Source organism: Rhyacophila brunnea, unplaced genomic scaffold (genome assembly GCF_057557595.1).
Source record: "Rhyacophila brunnea isolate RB1 unplaced genomic scaffold, BYU_Rbru_1.0 scaffold_22, whole genome shotgun sequence".
Lineage (NCBI taxonomy): Eukaryota > Metazoa > Arthropoda > Insecta > Trichoptera > Rhyacophilidae > Rhyacophila > Rhyacophila brunnea.
The window spans coordinates 10,999,422-11,019,564 of NW_028232882.1; the positions used below are offsets into that span (position 1 = coordinate 10,999,422).

At 34.6% G+C, this 20,143-nt stretch overlaps 1 protein-coding gene across 1 annotated transcript in view; it reads right to left on the reverse strand.

The window, feature by feature from the left end:
• LOC147070034 (allatostatin-A receptor-like) overlaps positions 1-20,143 on the reverse strand; it is a 238,024-nt gene that overhangs the window by 54,374 nt on the left and 163,507 nt on the right. Inside the window, exon 2 of the mRNA XM_085949899.1 lies at positions 7,587-7,858. Within this exon, the coding sequence (XP_085806025.1) occupies positions 7,592-7,858 (267 nt within the window). The 3' untranslated portion in view covers positions 7,587-7,591. The remainder of the gene's footprint in view (positions 1-7,586; positions 7,859-20,143) is intronic.

Below are 20,143 nucleotides of genomic sequence, written 5' to 3' on the forward strand. Positions count from 1 at the left end.
AACTGATTATCATTATCAGAAATAATCAGAACATGAAACAATAACCAAATTAACACATTAAATTCCAACAGTAATAATAAATGAATATATTTTTGTTATAAGTGTTATTTATAACATAACCATGACCGTGACTGACTTATAATCGATTCTGAGTGATTGATACGCCAAGCGATAATCGTTGACAATTTACTAACTGCTGGCTTGTATTAGTATTAGAGACTGTCAATCAAAAATAAACTCACGTAACATTCATATCAGTATTGTATAATGTCAGTTATTTTATTTTTACCTGACAGGTAATTAGGGTTATCTTCCGGCAAAAATCAGTTGGTAATTATGTTTATCCATTCAACTGTATCTGTCGAATCCGTTATATTGGCAAAATAAGTCGTATGATGTGGGATTTGGGATTGAATATGAATGTCGCCACGCCCACGCCTTATATCATTGGTGATTAATGATTGTTGACGTGACGTAAAGGATTATATTAATAAATAAAATGATTTTTACATAATTATTTATTTATTAACTAATCAATAAATAATATATTGAGTATCCAAAAACATACCACATAAGCGTGAAGTTTGATAGTTTAGGTTTAGACTTAAAATATTTATTTATTTATTTAAGAATACAAAACATTGTGGACATTCTAAATTCAAGACGTACACAACATGAGATTTACATTATAAAAAATATTACAATATAGAATATAATAATAATAATAACAGAAAAACAAATTAAATCAAAACATACTTATGTACAATTTAATACAGAAAGATAAAATTTTGAAAACAAAAAACATACAATTTTACACAGAAAAATAACGTTTCAAAAACAAAATGCAAAGTACATCACTGAAAATGTATATGTCTTTAGGGAGCGCATTTACTAATCTTGCACCCCTCGCTAATAGTGCCTGATAGGCTTGACACGAGGACATGGTTCCGATCTAGAATAAATCATGGCTGCGACCACGTAGGTAATTGGCAGGCGCATGTAAATTAAAATTTATTAGGACATCAGGATTGGAAACCATCCCTCGCGCTAACAAGCAAAAGTGTTTCAAGAGAAGAAGAGACCGACGAGATTCGAGAGAGTGAAAAGTAAGCATGCTTTGTAGAAAGGCAGATGGAAAATAATCATTTGACGAATTATTGAAAGGAAAATAGTTAAATCTCTTAAAATAAAGGCATCGAAGAAATTTCTTCTGGACGCGTTCTAAAATAAGCTTATAGGAAACCTCAGAAGGACACCAGATAATCGACCCATTTTCAAGAATGCTACGCACTAATGAGACGTGGACTGTACGTTATACATTTGGATTCTTGAATGGTTTGGATTGTTGCATGATTAATCCTAGAAGCTTTCTCGCACGTAGAGCCGTAGAAATTATATGCGAGTGAAAAGATAATGAAGAATCAAAAATTATCCCAAGATCTTTCGCCTATATGACGTCGTTGGAGCGACGCCGAGGGAGAGAAAACGATTCAATAACCTTCAGCGCATCTATTCTATACACAAGACTGCTATAGGTCGCTATCAACAGCTATCGAGGATAGATTTTACTTTTTGTATCGAAGTATTAGTACGTATTGTAACCATTACAGTAATTTAGCCGTCTTTTCAGTCAAAACTGTCTATCTTGCTCTAAAATTGAACACAGCCAAAAGGGGTGCTGTTCAAACATAGTGTAATTGTTACAATAAGTGCTAATACTTCGATATAAAAAAAAATGAAAACTACCCTCGATACCTGCCGATCGCGGCCTATAGCAGTCTTGTGTATAGAATAGATGCGCTGGTAAGTACAGTCGGTAACAATAATTTAATTTATCCTATGTAATTCGTGCGCAGTAAAAGAAATCGCACTATGCTCAATTTTAAGGAGAAGTTATTCCATCCGCTCCTTAGTTGGAGTATAATGGACACAATCCTTGTACAATACAAGCATCCTGTAGCTCCATCGTATACACTTTATATATAGTATTTAGCGGGTGGCTTAAAAAATAGCCAAGCCAGGTTGAGGTTCTCTTCTGGCATCTGCAGTACGTGGTTGAACTAGGTACAATATTGCCTATTCACTCCCAGTGTGATGAGAGGCTGCTTGGCCTGTTCTATTATCTCCTTGTTACTACTAAAGTCATACCATCGCACACCCAGTCTCCGTCGCAAACATCAAAGAATACGGTTGCTCGTGATTGATGCTCCAGCCATTCCTATTCGTATAGAGATCTCTCTCTTCAAAATACAATCTCCCGTGATGTGTACCAGGGAACTGTCGACGCTCTTGAAGTTTTGTCCGTCGCTAATTAGACGGAAATCTGGATCAGGGCAGGTGTTATTGCTCAAAATGTTGGTTGAGTTGTCATGCAACTTGTCGAGTGTGTCTTGAATGCACTCGATTGAGTTGTCGAATAGGACAGCGTCATCGGCATATTCCACGTCGCATATCTTAATCATGGAGGTAACAGATATGCCTTGGTCAGATGGTATTGACTTTCGTAGTATAAAGAAAAATAGGATTATGAAGAGAAACGGAGCAAGAGCATAACACTGTTTGACTCCGGTCGTGACCTCGAACTGTTCCGTGACAGTGTCACCAATAAATATAACACAAGAGGTGTGCGAGCGGCCTCTGCAATGATCCCAAAGCGAGGAGGAAGAAGACGCGGTGAAAGCCCAACAATATAATATTATTACGTTAACAAACAACCGTGGAAGTGTCAAACATTATATAAATTAGGACTACGTCTGTCTTTATAGATAGATAAGGTTTTCTTCACGTTTTGGTTCCAATCCATTGTCAAGATAAATAAAATTTTCTTATTCTTGACTATCTATAGAAAAGTCACGTTTCTAAAAAAGTATAATATTTTGAATAAAATATCGAATCTAGGCGTTAGGGTTGATTTCGCTTGTGAGTCATCCTAGAGGGGTAGTTATGAATCGGTGTCACAATAAAAACGGCACTTGACTATTTTTTTATGTTTTTGAGCATTGACATTTCGTCAAAAGCTGAAAGAAATCGGTTTTGTTCACTTTTATTATTCGCAGAATTCAACAGCAGGGGGAAAGCAGACGACTTTTTCTTATTCAAAGAGTGTGTGATCGTGACGTGTAGGCGCCGCCAATACAGGGAGGTTCAAGTCTTGTGTATATATTAGATTTATTTGTGGATTTGTTATATTTAAAAAATTATATTATAAAAAAGCAGGTATCGTGTAAGAATAATATTGAATAGTAATTGTTTAATTAATTACTTTTAAAAACTGATGTCATAGATATTATATCTCATTAGTTAACTCCATTAATTTCCAATACGTTATCATTGTTCCCAAAATGGACAATTTTACACTTCTTAAGTGTGGTATTTTTATTGCTTATATTTACCAATGATCTATTATTAGGTTTGACGATTTATATACGTTTATCGAGTGCATTATTATTGATAAGGTAGGGGGTTTTTTACAAACACTTCAACTATTCACAATTTGTTTGCTATATATTTTTTTTATTGTGATCCTTAACTTAATAGGTAGGTTTTAAAGTTTTTACCTACTTTATTGTACTGATTTATTAGATAAGTTAGAGTTAATTGTATTCGTTTTCGGTGTGTATTTGTCTTTTGGTGAGTGAACATAGTGCCTGGAGATGCCGAAAGGTGAAACCCGGGTCGCAAAAAAAAACGACTCAAATGGAATAGTACAAAACTTAAATAAATTAGAATTTAAATTCAAATTCCATAAAGTACTTTCAGTCGATAATATTAATATACTAACTATATATTAATATATGAGGTGGTATGGATACTATCCATGGCTTTAACCAATTGACTTTCTCTTAGGTATGCTTACATACTGCAGTCTGCAATTTAAAAGAGATTTTTATTTAGCTAAGTATTTTTTTCGACTTATACGAGGTATAAATGAGAACTCTGCCATTCTGGGCATTGTTGACCTGTGTGTCTCTGATAACTATCTTAGAAATAAAGAGCATCAGTTGTTTATTCTCCCAATGTGCAGAACCAACCTGCCACTGGCAATGCCAATTGAGAGGGAAATAACTATGTTCAACCAAATTGTTTCGGGTGTTGATATATTTCACTTGCGTGAGAGTGAGTTTAGGTGGACGCTATTTTATAAATTCATAAAATCTCTCCTTCATAAAGGGTCTCCTTAGCTAATTCGGTGTACTTCTTTGAACTACTATAGATGTATAATTGTAATTTCACTGCGTTTGTATGTTTATATTATGTTCTCTTTTTATATGTTCATTTTTATCCTTTTTATTACTTTTCTTTTTTTATACTGTTTCATGTCATGTTGTGAACGTCTTAAAATTATAATTTGGGTACTGTTCGGTTATACGGAATACAGCGGAAAACGTATTTTGAATATAGCCGATAAACTGGATAATTTGTTAGTTTAAGTTAGTTTAGATTAGGTTAGGTTGGGTTAGATTAGGTTAGCCTAACAAATAATCCAGTTTATCGGCTATTTTCAAAATGTGTTTTCCGCTGTATTCCGTATAACCGAACAGTATCATAATTTGTAATGTCCACATGATGTAAAATAAATAAATTGAATAAAAAACTAAATAAATATATTATGAACCACCCTTATTCTTGTCGCCGATGCCCCTCCCCCTCCGCGGCTGATCGTATCATTTCGCCTCGCTCAATATACAAAAACAAACGATCAAGTTTACTCGTGTAACTTTGCGAACTCATTCGGCACACTTTCTGTCGTTAAACTTTTTGTCTGTTCTGTCGCTTTGCCACGTAACGTCGGTGTTATAATCGTTATGTAAGGTCCATATTATTATTGGCAATTTCTACAAGCATTGTTGTAAGAAGGTATATCTTAGATAACGATCCCTTAACTATTGCACAACAACAGAAGCCTACATAGGAGAAAAGGTGCCTTTGGATCCACCAGAAGAAAAACAGGATTACTTTTTATATTTTTTGATCATGCCCGATCTTAATAAGATTATATAGGCCTCCGCAGAGTGTAGGTTTGTATTGACAGATTTTGTTTTGACAAGAAAAATGGATATCAGCCACTTGCTCAAACTATTAGGTACATACTCTGACACATACACAAATTATTGAAAAACAATATGTGTACTTGCCAGATCCGGGATTCGAACCTGGGACCCATGACACTATAGGCCTATGCTTAAGCCGCACGGCCATTGTGGGTGCTTAACTCCACAATATGTTCAAAAAATAATGCTATGCGGCATGTTTATTTAACGGGGTAACGCGAATCGGACACTCGCGGTAATACGCTAATTTACACTTAAATAGGTAATGTGTAGGTTTTAGGTAGCTCTCAGTGTGAGGCCTCAGTGCCAGCCTTCGGCGCAGCGTTGAGCGTTCTGCGCAACTCAAACGTATAACCGTATAAATGTATAACCAAAAAAAGACATTTTCTACGAACATTTTCAGACACGTTTGAGTTGCGCAAAACGCTCAACGCTGCGCCGAACGCTGCTACTCAGGACGTACACTTAGTCTTATCATTGACAACGCATATAGACAGATGCAGACATGGTATGTACACTAAGTTTGGTGCAGTTCTTCTCACAAAGTGTCGTTTTTTTCCTTATCCACTATGAAAGAACAAAATATATTTAGCTGTCTCTAGTGAGTGCTGTCTATTGTTTTTGCCAAATCTATAGCGCAATAACTGTTGTTGCCTATTCTAAATTGGCCCTCCGTAGTCCAGTGCGAAGGCGCTGGCCTTTCATCCGAGGGCTCCAGGCTGCGTCTTGTCAAACCCTACTTTACCTTTAACCCCTACTACTACCTACCAGGACAAAGACGATCTTCAATGTAATTTTTAGCGACCGTGTGTTTGTCCATGACATGGTCGATATGTCAATGTTTTGATTGTATTTATTTATTTATTTTTAAATACACCAAAACAGATATAATTTTAAGGATTATACGAACGATTTTATTATATTATTATATTATCTATTACATATCCGATAAACCTAGTTAAATCATTGTATTGTAAAAACTAAAACAAATATCACTATTCAAAGTTTTTGGAAGGATAAATAATAACAAAAAAATATGTTGAGTTTGATCTCTATTTAGTCATATTAATAATTATTCATTGTTGTTTTTATTTAATTAAACGCAATTTTTTTTTGTACTTATTCCACTTTTAATTAATATATTAGGACCGGTTTCGTCCGCCTCAGTGGGACATTTTCAACTGAATACATTTTTTCATTACATATTAATTAAAAGTGGAATAAGTACTACAAAAAAAATTGCGTTTTATTAAATAAAAACAACAATACAATGCAGTTCCACCATGAATTGACAGTTAACAAAATAAAAGAAAATAATTATTCATATTAATAGGTGTACTAAGTCATTTTCTAATATCAGTTTTAAAAAATGTTTGTATGGGCGACGATGAAATGCGGTCGCCAAAACCTACATCAGTTTATGCGCGAACATTGAATACTCCACCTTTCTTTCTGATTAGTAGGATTTGGCAAGACGCTCCAGATGCGTTTCTCGGTGAGGTCACAACATATTTATGTAATTTCTCACAGTCTGAGTATTTGTGATTGTCTAACCCAGTGGTCGGTAAACTCTAGGACCAAAAGAGCCAAATATGAGTATCACAACGGTAAAAAATTTTTTCGAGAGCCATACCTACATATATTTTTATAAATATGATTTATTTCAGTGAATGTTATTGTTTATTTATCAAAAGAAGAAGATTTTGCGAATAAAACTAACGCAAATATAAGTTTTTTTATTGTTCAAATTATAAATATATTTTTTTACAGAAAATGTGTTACATACAATTTTCACGCATTCCTTAAAACTAATGTGAACAATGACCGTCCTTGCATTTCTTTGGAGAGTGTCTGTATGTTTGGTATGTAACTTGTAGTTTTCAATTTTAGGCGCGACTCCAAATTCTCATCAGTTATTTGGCTTAACTAAATGCTATTTATATTATTCATGTTTGAAAATGATTGTTCACATACATATTATGTATACTCGAATATGAGATCTAAAATTAAAAATCGTAGTATCTACCTTATTATGTAGATCTTTTAGAGCGCTCCGCTGAGTTGTGAAATTAAATTGCATTGTTCTCTCTCCAAATCCTCAATTTTGGTAACAAGACCTACAAATTTGGAGCTACATAACTCTTTGCTTATTAAATCCAAAAAAAATCTATTTCAAAGCCCTCGTTTCAATATGAAATGGAGAAAAATTTTATTTGTCGACTTTTGCAATGGGCGGATTTAAAACGACAACAATCATACCCTTTTTGTAAACAATGTGAATTGGGAATTTGGCAAAGAGCCGCACGCCAATACCCAAAGAGCCGCATGTGGCTCGTGAGCCGCGGTTTGCCGACCCCTGGTCTAACCTAACCTAACCTAATTACACTATTGTTCACTACACAACTGTAATTGGGCATCATTACCATTTGTAGTGTTAAAAAGGAGCATACATAATATATATTATATAATATAATATATAATATTGTTAAAAATTATGTTAAATATAATATGATGAAGAGAGAAAATATTCAATACCTTATCTAGACAACATCTGTGCAAGTTCCATTAGCGTTGGCGGTAGTCCTGGTGATCTTGGAAGCTGCAGGTCTTGAACCCGACGGTGGAAGAGGAGGAGGTCCGCAACATGCCGCTCGGTGGAATGCTCGTCTAAAATGATCGCTCAGGAACGCGTACAAGAGCGGATTTATACAGCTGCTCGTGTAGGCTAAAACGTGCGCCGCTATCTGAATTGCTACCGTTGCCTGCGATATCTCATATTTGTTCAGGCTTTTTAGCACCAGGATTACCTGAAAAGAAGAAAAAAAACAGTTATTAATGAAAATGATTTCATAACGTGTTGATTGTTTAACCAAGGTGCAGTGACGTCCCATGGGGATAGGCAGGTCATTTGTTACATAGAGGTGTCACATTATAAAGGGCGGCAAATAATGGAACGAATACAAATTTTACAATTTTTTCAATGAAGCAAATGATGATGTCGTTTTATTGAAAATACCTGTCGACATTGTGGTTTTAACATAATCGTAGCATAAAAAATCCTGACAATATAGCTATTATTATAGCACCTGTACACGTGCATGGATTTACTGGCAGCAATAGCGAGTAAGTATTTTAAGCTATCGTGACAATAACTGTTTACACGTAAAAGTGTTGACTGTTTCTCCAATTCATTCTTTAAGAGTGAGCGAGACGCTCATTTTATGGTATTATTTCGTACTATTTGACAGTTATTGAAAATCGATCAACCTAAAAATTCGTTCCTAGTTCGTTTTTTTACCGGCAGATTCGCCGCGCATACTGCACAGGCGCAGATCGAAAAAATCCTACTGTCGCATGAAAATTCAGAAGCTTCCAAACTTTTTTGATTCATGCAGGCAATGTTGCCAACTGTAGGATAATACATGTTTACCCATACATTTTCTTGTTATGACCGCGATAACACTTACTGTCAACAGTAAAACCATGCACGTGTAAACGGGGTATTATTGTATTGTAATACCAATTGTAATACACATTGTAATGGCGGCTTATTGCATCTAGACAAAATTTTCACAAGAGTACCACCTAACCCGTCAACACGACAGACTGCCACGTATCTAAGAACACCATTGTTTGAGAGTAATTCTTCGTAGATGGTGTGTACGTGTGTGTGTACTTTACCCATGGCCCCCACATCCTGAACCGGGCTCCAAGGCTAGGATGTTTGGCGGGCCCCCCTACCTATCGATTAAGGTAAAGGCAGTGCGACGCACTACAGTAGCGTTTTCCATGGTGTACGCCGTAAAATTAAGGTGTATTTTTAGCGATTTTTTGTATTTTTAATATGTACATCTATTTGGATTATGGAGTTGTCGAGTATCGGCACGCAGTTAAAAATTGCATCGTGCAATCAAATATTTTGGTTATTAATAACAATCTAACTAAAATAGCGCCTTTGTGGTCTGTGTTTATTTCACTTATCGGTCGACTCATCACGCCGGGCCCTTCCTGAAGAGCCCTCTCAGCCCCTCCCCCCCTTGTGGGGGCCATGACTTTACCTATGGATATCACTGCCGAATAGCATGCACGACAAACTAAAACATGATTGAAGAAGATTTTATGCAACATTTTTTATCCAAAAGTTAAAGGTATGGTGATGCTATGAAATGTCTGGCATAGGTATTCTGAATGTCGTTTGTTCAACGCGTGCGTGCTACCTGTGCTCCTGTATAGCTATAAGACATGGCATTTTACTAAGCTTCAAAGATCTCGGCTTTTGAAGCTTTGAGAATCGATGTCTCCGCCGAATCTTAGGGGTACAATGGTACAACCGCATTACAAATACCTGAGTTCGTGAGCAGACACACCAGCCTACGGTAATTGAGTTAATCACGAAGAGACGTTTTACGTGGCTGGGACATGTGTTCTGCCACCAAATATTGCGACTCCGTACCCTTATGGAACAGTCTCAAGGGTTCCATCATCGTGGACGGCCCTTCCTCACCCTGCAGCGGTGCTACAAAAGTGGTCTACGCGCTGCAGGTCTGGAATGGCAGGAGGCGCAAGAGTTGGCGATGGATCGAGGGAAGTGGAGCGAAATTGTAATTGCCCTATGCCCCAATGCTGGGTCGTAAAAAGGTGAAAGAAGAAGATTATTGGAGACACCTTAGAGATTGCAATACCGGTATTTAATTATTTATGGATACCGAAATACAGGTTTCAAAAATCTAATATACCGGTATTTTCGGTATTAAGAAAACATACACGTTTATTTTTTTTTGATAATGAATTTAATGATATTTTTTTATTACTTATCTACTAATATATTGTATATTCAATTTAATATATAAGTTTTATACTACCAAAATGCAAATATATTGACTGAAACCAACAAAACTTAAATAATATTAAATGAAAATCTCTCAAATATATATAAGTGTTGCGATGAATTAACATATTTCAAAAAATAAAACATTTATGGCAAATATTTCCAATTATTCTATAACTATTGATTCAACGATGAGTACCATCAAACAAACGTTGATTCAGAGAGATTTTCTTGTACCCATACTTGTAATATGAATACAAATTAGCAGTTCTAAACTATTATGATCTTACATATTTATAAAGGTCAACATAATAAATGTAGATAGGTTTCTATAACACAGTGTTTTTAATAGTTATATTTATTGATAGGTACTTATCTTTTCTATTATAATATGTTTTGATGAATACCGGTATTTAATAATAAATACCGAAATACCAGTATTTATTTATTTAAGAATACAAAACATTGTGGACATAAAAAATGAGATATCCAGGGACCTGGTGGCTAGCTCGCGATGTTGGTGGGACCCGGGATTCACAAAAAATAAAACTAAATTGGTATTTTTCACTTTCATGCTTGAATTTTAATTGTGTCACTCTCCGAGTCGTGGGGGCCGGATGTTCACCCCTTTGGCTCGCGGCCCAGACTGACTTTTTTTTTATCGAGCAGTGTTGCCATCCTTCCCTCACACACTCCTTATTATTAATTAAATACAAGTCTTACGTGCTAAGTATATGTTGAGCATTTTGACAGCTAATCAAGGAATTTTGGACGTTCGTACGCCCATTGTTGACTAGGAGGTCAGGTGACATGGTTATACCTAATAATGAATTTAATCTATCGGGAGAGGCCCAATAATCATGGGTGTAACACAAATCTAAATTCAAGACGTACACAACATGAGATTTACATTATAACAAATATTACAATATAGAATATAATAATAATAATAATAACAGAAAAACAAATTAAATCAAAACATACTTAAGTACAATTTAATACAGAAAAATAAAAATTTTAAAACAAAGAACATACAATTTTACACAGAAAAATAAAGTTTCAAAAACAAAATGCAAAGTACATCACTGAAAATGTCTATGTCTTAAGGAGCGCATTTAATAATCTTGCACCCCTCGCTAATGGTCCCTGATAGGCTTGACACGAGGTAACGGTTCCGATCCAGAATAAATCATGGCTGCGACCACGTAGGTAATTGGCAGGCGCATGTAAATTCAAATTTATTAGGACACGAGGATTGGAAACCATCCCTCGCGCTAACAAGCAAAAGTGTTTCAAGAGAAGAAGAGACCGACTAGATTCAAGAGGGTGAAAAATAAGCATGCCTTGTAGAAAGGCAGTCGGAAAATAATCATTTGACTAATTATTGAAAGGAAAATAGTATTTATATATTCATTCGGTATTGCAATCCATACTTGTGCTGTAATATGGTCTGACTGAGGAACGGACTTGATCGAAGAAGAATGATTAGAATTGGCTTATTATGATGATGTTTATAGCAGTATTATGTAGGTACCTGTTACATGACATGTAATAATTATTGTTTATACGGAAAATAATAACCTATTCAACATAGTATGAAAACCGACCGGATCTCTGGAGTCCAATTTCCACTTCGTTGCCTTTGTTGAATATATTTGTTTCCGTATTCTGTACGTTTGTTAATTTTTCAACAGCAGAGACATTTATTTTTATTTTTAAATTTCTCCTGAAACGGGTCGCTTAATTCTTTGAAAGAGATAATAGCTACTATGGGAAATCATTCTTACGTAAGGGCGGCTATTTATCATTTTAGAAAATATTTTCATTAAAATATTCTTCACGGGAGTAAACTTATTCCTTGGAAATAATTTCCATTAACATTAAACTAATTAAAAACTGCGATATGAAAAATATTTATTTTACAATAATTCAAATACGGGCATTCTACTTAGTTACTACAATTTTAAATAGTAGTTCTTACGTGAAATGCTTATCAAATTGTGTTACAATGTTGGCTATCGGTTTTTGTAATATATTCCCTTTACTGCATGATATTTTTTTTTGAACATTTTTATTTTTTCTTGGTGTCAAAATGCCTTGTGAATAATAATAAATACTGCGTGGTGTCTCAGATTTACGACATTAGGAAATCTTACATTTCAGTATGACAAAATACAAAACCAAATGATAACAATTATAAAAAAACTAATGTACACACCGTATTTGATGTGTAGATATTTTTATTCAACCAATTTTAATCTTCAGTACATTTTTTTTATTTATTTACAAATGCGGATTTTCGCGTACATATGAATTCGTCAACTGTCAAAGCAGAAATGCAGAGACTATTATAATGCAGAAATGCTTTATTTCTTGAAATTTCCAAAGAAAATCGGTAAAGTAGTATGTTTATAATGGTAAAACAGTTTTCTAGGCATCGAAAAAGGATATTATTTGATAATTTACACTGATGGCATTGGCTATATTGAAATAGTTTTAAATGTCGCAAATTTGCGACACTATGCAGTAAAGGGTTAAATCAATGTAGGTATCAACAAAATGCCTTGTGTTCAATATTAGGATTATTACATTCTCAAATCTTGAATAAAATAAATAGTTTATTAAATTATTAGCAAGTCTAAGTACCTACATTATAAAAACTGAATAGTGACGTCGGTTATTAATTAATGGAATTTAGTAATTAAGCTACGGGCGTTCTACTTAATTACAATAATTTTAAATAGTAGTTCTTACGTGAAATGCTTATCAAATTGTGTTACAACGTTGGCTATCGGTTTTTTTATATATATTAAATCAATGTAGGTGTGACTGTCATTAAATTTCTGTAACCCAGATCTCAATTATAATAATATTTATTAAATATTCACTTTGTACGTACCGTCATTACCTATATATATGATCTACGGAACTCGAAAATATTAAAGAGCGTTTAAATATTAAACATATTTTTGAATATATTTATATGGACAATACAGTGATACAGTGATAAGTGACAAAAAAAATATTCAAAATAAAATACAAACTTTTAATTCATAAGTTTATTGAGCTTTCGTTATACGCAAAGTGTACACTTTTAATCCGACCTCTGTTCTACGCTAAGATTGGCCGGAAACTAATAAAAATCAGATTGTAGTTTCATATTATTGAAAAATGTCGCAGATAACTTACTTCAGATTACTATTTCACTCTGTATTTATACATGTGTAGAGGTTTACTCAACCCTACAACTGACGCATTATTGTATAATGTATATGCTCATTTATATAGTATAGACATCTAATAATACGAACAGGAAATGACAGTCAATAAATCAGTTGCATTTCCGCCCTTTAATTAATAGTGTAGCCCATTTACGTACGCAGCTCCGCGTAACATTTAACCTCAAATCAAATCATAATGTAAACCTTCAAACTCAACATAAAAACTAATGTGACAGTCCTGTTAATTAGAGCCTAGTGTATCCAAATTTTATGTCTACAATATAAAAACAAGAAAATGAAATCACTGTGTATCATTCCTCACTACCCGAATAACCACATCACGCATACTCAACGTAGCCTTCCAGAACATATATTAGTAACATCGGAGCAACATCAGCATCTCAGAGATAACCCCCAATACATGACAATCGCATTGTATTAGTTTTTGCAAAATTTTCTACAATATAATATTTTAATTATTTTTTTTATAAATCGAGGTAAATATAACATAATCGTTTAGTATCAAGACTTCGGCATTGTTAAAACATGGTCTATCTTAGAAAATAATGGTGATTTACTGTTTATATTAATGCTTCTGGCCATGAACAATTGGTATTAATTCACAACCTGTAACGCAGTGAAAGATGTCGAAAATTAATAATTCATGCTGAAAATTACTACCCCGCATCTTTTAGTATCCGACCGTAATTTTACATCCCCTGCGAAAAGAAAAGAATAAAATTATAAAGGTCTGTTGCAATAATACCCTAGAACTTTTACTGTCCAACCTCAAAAGGAAAATCTTTATTTGCCTTCTATTGAAGCGGAATTTCTTTCAAAATATTTTTCATCTTCTTCGACCAGGTACGTATTGAAAGTTTTTATGTTAGTGCTTTTTAGCTTTCGTCCGGAAATATTTTATGAAGTCAATATGACAATTTATTGGCAGTAGAATCTGTTCTCACTTTTGCTACTTTGTGAATAATATATTCTTTTCTCTCCAACGTTGCATAGTATTAATATCTAGGTATACCTATTTTAGAGACCAATGAATGCAAATGCTAAATTCCTAATTATTAGTTTTTGTGAGAGATAAAAAATAATTCACATCTTATATGAAAATCTATAACTTTTAAAATATAAGAACATACTGCTCCAATTAGGGTACTTCTAGAAAACATTAAGTTTTTTAATAAATCCTTTTCACTGCCAAACAAATTTTACTTAGATACTCTTGTCCCGGTAAGAATAACGATTGGTTCACTAAATTTAAAGAAGTATTCTTCAAAAATACACATAATTTCCACGCAACTTTTCAGTATCAAACATTTTTTTAAAGCACTCGATGCAAATACTGTGACTAATTACAAATGACACAATATACCCAACCGGTGGGGTGTAACAATCGCTTCGTGTAGTTTGATTCGTCCTTTTTGCATTAGTGATAATGACGTCTCCTGACGCGCTGTGACCGCCTTCTCCCATGAAGTAAAATCTTCATGTACACAGGCTAAGTTTCATCATCATTATCAGCCTGAATCTATCCACTGCTGGATGAAGGCCTCTTCAAGCTGCTTTCACTTCTCTCGGTCATGTGCGTTGCGTTGCCACGTACTTCCGCAGAACTTTATCATTTGATCGATCCAGCGGCCTCTAAGTCTACCTTGCGGACATTTTGTACTTCTTGGATACCACTGGATGACTAGATTTTTCCAACGATTGTCTCTTTTTCAAGCTGTGTCTAGTCCATATCCATTTAAGGCTTTTAATAAACTATATTACATCGCAAACCCTTGTCTGCTTCCTTATCCACTCATTCCTCTTTTTGTCGTTTCGCGTTATGCCCAGCATGCACCTCTCCATACCACGTTGTGCTACTCTAAGTTTCTGGATTTCTCTTTTACTTAGGGTCCATGTTTCACACGCATATGTGATCACGGGAAGCACACACTAGTTGAACACCTTGCGCTTTAGGCACAGTGGAAGGTCACTTTTGAAGACATTATTCAGGCGGACAAAAGCACTCCAGCCTAGCTTTACTCTGCGAACAATTTAATCAAATATATATCCATCTATAGACACTTGTTGTCCCAGATAGATGTAACTTTTCACCTGTTCGAGCTGTGCCATTGATGAGGATATCTTTTTGGCCCGCAAAGCAGTTAAACATGACTTTCGTCTTTATTACATTTATTTTCAAACCTACATTGTTGCTTACTTCAGCGAGTTCCTGCATTCTGCTTTGGAGGTCATCTGAGTCTTGCGAGAAAATTACTATGTTATCGGCAAAGCGCAGATGACTCAGGTATTCTCTATTTATGGGGATCCCTTTGTCATTCCAGTCAAGTTGCCTGAATAAGTCTTCAAGGGTAGCTGGAAATAGTTTAGGTGAGATTTTATCACCTTGTCTGACTCCTTTGCTGATAGGAAATCTGCGCGATGGTTTATGGAGATTGACAGATGCTGTTGCGCTACTGTATACATTATTGAAAATATTTATATAGCGCCCAGGAATTCCTTGTTCTCTGAGTGCGTCGAGTTTTGAACATTTCTTTATCGAATCGAACGCCTTCTCATAGTTTATAAAACCCATGAATAGTGGCAGCTTGTATTCTTGACACCACTCTATGATTTCTCTGACGACTTGGATATGGTCCATAGTGCTGTATCCTCCTCTAAATCCGGCTTGTTCTCTTGGTTGGTTCTCGTCTAGTACATTTTGCAGACGGTTTGAGAGAATTTTTGTGAACGTCTTGTAGAGAATAGGGAGTAGATTTATTGGACGATAATTTACTAGGTCTTCTTTGTCACCTTTTTTGTGAAGAATAACAATTCTGGCATTTTCCATGCCTCTGGGACATGCTCTTTGCGTATGCAGGCTGTGAACAATTGTGCAAGCACTTCATATGCATCCTTTCCCGCTTTTTGAGAAAATCTATCGTTTGACCGTCTTCCCCCGGGGCTTTCCTACTTTTCATGTAATTAAAAGCATGGTTTACTTTCCAGGATGTGATTTCGGGCGGATAGTCTTCCGAATTTCCAATTCTCTGAAGATCTAAGTCTATTATAGTAGTATTGTCAGTGTCATAACTGTAGAGATCGCTGTAGAACTCTTCAACTCGGTTTAACAAGTGTTCCCAATTTCTGATGATAGAACCATCTTTTGATTTTAGTGCTGTGATTTGACGTTTTCTTATCGACAAGCGTTGCTTGTTTTTGTTCAAACTTCTGCCTGCTTTCACAATTGCTTGTATGAGGTTTACACCGAATTTACGAATGTCTTCTCTTATCTTCTTTCGGAGGGTTTTGCAAAGTATTGAAAACTCCATATCATTTTGTGCCTGTCTATTGCTCTTGGTTTTCCTTCTCTGCTCCATAAGATTCAATGTTGCCTTTAAAAATTTGGTGGCAAGTGTAACTTCCGAGCTTTTTACGCCTATTTTTTCTGCACATTGTAAAATGATATTCGTTATAACTCTATATCCTATATATCCTCCGCGTTGGATAGTTAAACAGTTTTGTTCTCATCTAAAAAAGCCGATAGTTCATTTTTGAGTTCATCTTGGAATTCAGTAGGTATTGCTCTGCAAGTATATGCGAGCATTTGACTTCTTCTGCAGTTTGGATCTTTCTGATTTGACGTTTAATCTTATCTTACGTCTCACCATCCGGTGATCGCTGCCGATGTTAAGCCGATTGATCACCTTACAGTTTAAAAATGTATATTTTCTGTCAGTGAGGATGTAATCGATTTCGCTGGTCCTTCCTGACGGGCTGAGTTTAATTTACAGTTATTTATGTAATAGGCATGGTCGGTCGCGATTGAACGATATTGTTTTACCCACTTGTGTATAACAGCCCATTGAAAAATTTGTTGATTCACATGTAGCTGAACACCGGCGTTTTTTTTTAATTGTTACCCCACATAAGTTTGGATTATCTGGTTGAGAACCACTGGTCGAGCCGCTTACAGTGTAATGCTTTTATCGTGCGACAATACCTTTATATGGCCCATAATATTTTTTTTAAAGAGCATAAAGTGTTTTGCGACCGAAATAAATTGAAAAAATCCACAAAATTATGATCTCTTTACTACTGTGCTTTTAAAGCCTTTTTTACCGGCAATCAATTGAAAATAAATCCCTCAAAAGTAGTAGATTTTTTTTCATTTTTTCTTTATTTCTTTGAATGTCAAAGTAGATATCGAAAAGATTTGAAGCTTTCAATGGAAACCAATTTTCTTCTCTTATTTAAGGTTTCAGAACCAATATAACATAAAATAATATTAAAAAAATATAACAGAAAAATTTTACCAGAAATTTGGTTTATTGCTTTTTACGACGTGAATACATACTATATAATACTATAGGTATTATAATATACTTTTAACTAAATATATTTTTTTATTGTAAAAATATTTCATAAGCAAAATACTACCTCACACAATTTAAAAACATCTTAGAAACATTTCTCATAGAAAAAATCTCTAAAAAAGAAAATCAACATGTTGGAGATATTGTCCTGGCATAAGATGCTCCACATTTTATAATGTATAAATCATGGCCCCCTCACCCTGAAGCGGGCCCCCCAGGCAAGGGTCTTTGGTAGCTCCCCCTACCTATCACTTAGATTAAATGCAGTATGGCGCTCTACAGTAACTTTTTTCCAAATGGTTGAATCGTTAAGTATCAACACACATCAAAAATTGCATAGCATACCACATGTTTTAAAACCATAATCAACAATAACATTTGAAGAAAATTAGCGCCGCGGGCGACTATTTAATATAAGGGTCAATTTGTGATGTGTGCTTATCTCACTTGTCTGGTTGACGAACCACGCCAGGCCCCTCCTGAGCTAGAAGCTTAAAACTAGAATAATATAATTCTAATACTCCACTTAATAGAGGCACCTAGCGGAAACAGTATTCGAAGCTTGCAATTTCAGATATTTTTTTTGATTTAAATTTTAAAGTGTGTTTAAAAACAATAATATGATTCCATCTTATTATAATATACTCGTATTATTATTTCATGATGTTTATATTATTAAAATTTATTTAAGTTTTCTTAATGCATAGAAAAGATTTTTTGACTAAATCCGGGGCTCGAAATGGACTGGAGCGCACCGGAGCGCCGTTCCGGTTCGTGAACTCGGTAAAATTATCGCTCCGTCTCGTGGAAAGAATAATTTGACCGTTTGAGCTAGATAGACTACACAACAAAAATCTAACACACTTATTTTTATAAAGTACACATAAAATTTGATACTTATGTAAATATCTTCAGAAAATTGTCGAGCGCTCCGGTTCGTAAACTTTTCCATTTCGAGCGCTGACTAAATCATAGTTTTATTGTTATTTATTTAAAATACATTGATTTTTATAAAAAAAAAAATTGTGTACCTACCTATAACTTGAAGGTATATTGTTTTGAATAATGTCATACAATATTATATTTTATTTTTGAGCTGTCAACCTTGCTTCTATATTTTTCCTCAATATTTTGGGCTAATTTCAGACGACATTCAAAATGTATTATTCTAAAATGTACTGTCGATGTATGAAAATAAATGTCACCTAAGTATGTAAAAAACATTAGCTGACAGCGAACATTGCCCGGAGTAAACAAAGTGATATTACACAATGTTAATTGTTACCAGAAATACCAAATCGGACATGAAAATTTGCTGAAAGACCCGGAAGCCATTTCGATTTCAAACTTAACCCATCGTATCTATTAATAATGTTAAAAGGATTCCTTCCGGTGCATTTGTGTAACAAGCAATGTTATGTTTTCACAGCCCAAAATCAAAATACAATAACAATAATTAAAAATATCTCAACCCCCACCCTTAATGACACCCACGGTGGCCGCTCGGCTTAAGCGTTGAACTATAACGCTGTGGGTCCCAGGTTCGAATCCTGGGTCTGGCAAATACACATATTGTTTTTTAATTTGTGTCTGTCAGGGTATGGACCTAATAGGTTGAGCAAGTGGCTGACATCCATTTCTTGTAAAAAACAAAATCTGTTAATACAAACCTCTACCCAGTGGAGGCCCATATCACCCTATTAGGATCGGACATGGTCGAAAGAAAAAGAATATCTCAAACTTTATACAGTAATAATATTATCTACTGTATATTTTTTATTTGTGTTCTTTGCCTTATTACTGAGGATGGTCAAAAACCTTGCCAACAATCTACTTCCATCTGGACCAATTTTTTTCTGATTTGGTTGTATGTTAATTTTCCATCTGGAAGACGCATACCTTTGTGACCTTCTGTCTTGATAACCATTGATGATAATATCGGATCTATTGTAACAGTGTGCTTGATAAAGTAGAGAATACGTCTCTTGGATGTGACTAAGCTCTCCCAATATAAAATATTTGTACGCCTGACATACTATTATAATAATATGATAGAGTAATATTATATTATACCTACCAAACTTTACAAGTTAATAAGGGTTAATAAGCAATAGCCATGTAATATGATGTAATAACTAGGTACATAATTATTTTAACTGGATAAACACAAGTGTAGGCCAGCAGACGGTCATAGTCTCTGAGTAATAATATAAAGAGAGTGGCTATTTATTATTCGACAAAATGAATCCGTGTTTCTTGTGTATTTATAACGCACAGTAGAACCTTAATTTTATTATTATTAACTTAACTATGAAACGTTATAACGTCACGTTGCTTCTCAGTACGGCTACTAAATTTAAACACAAAATAGTTTTTACTTGTTTGTTTTGTTAGTTACCTACCATATTTTCTACTGAATTAACTAAAAATAATTACAATTAACATTATATTAAAATTTGACCACAAAAACAATAAATGAATGTACTCATTCAAATCAATAAAAAATATTTAATTCAGCCGTAGAAATTCTATCTTACTCTAGCAAATATTGCTTAGTAAGCGTGCCAAATGCTTTCTCACTCGCACTTATGGTTCGTTTTTTCAGGCCTTGGCATAGGTACTATGGACCCACGCCCAGATATCACACACAAGACGACAATAAACTAATTA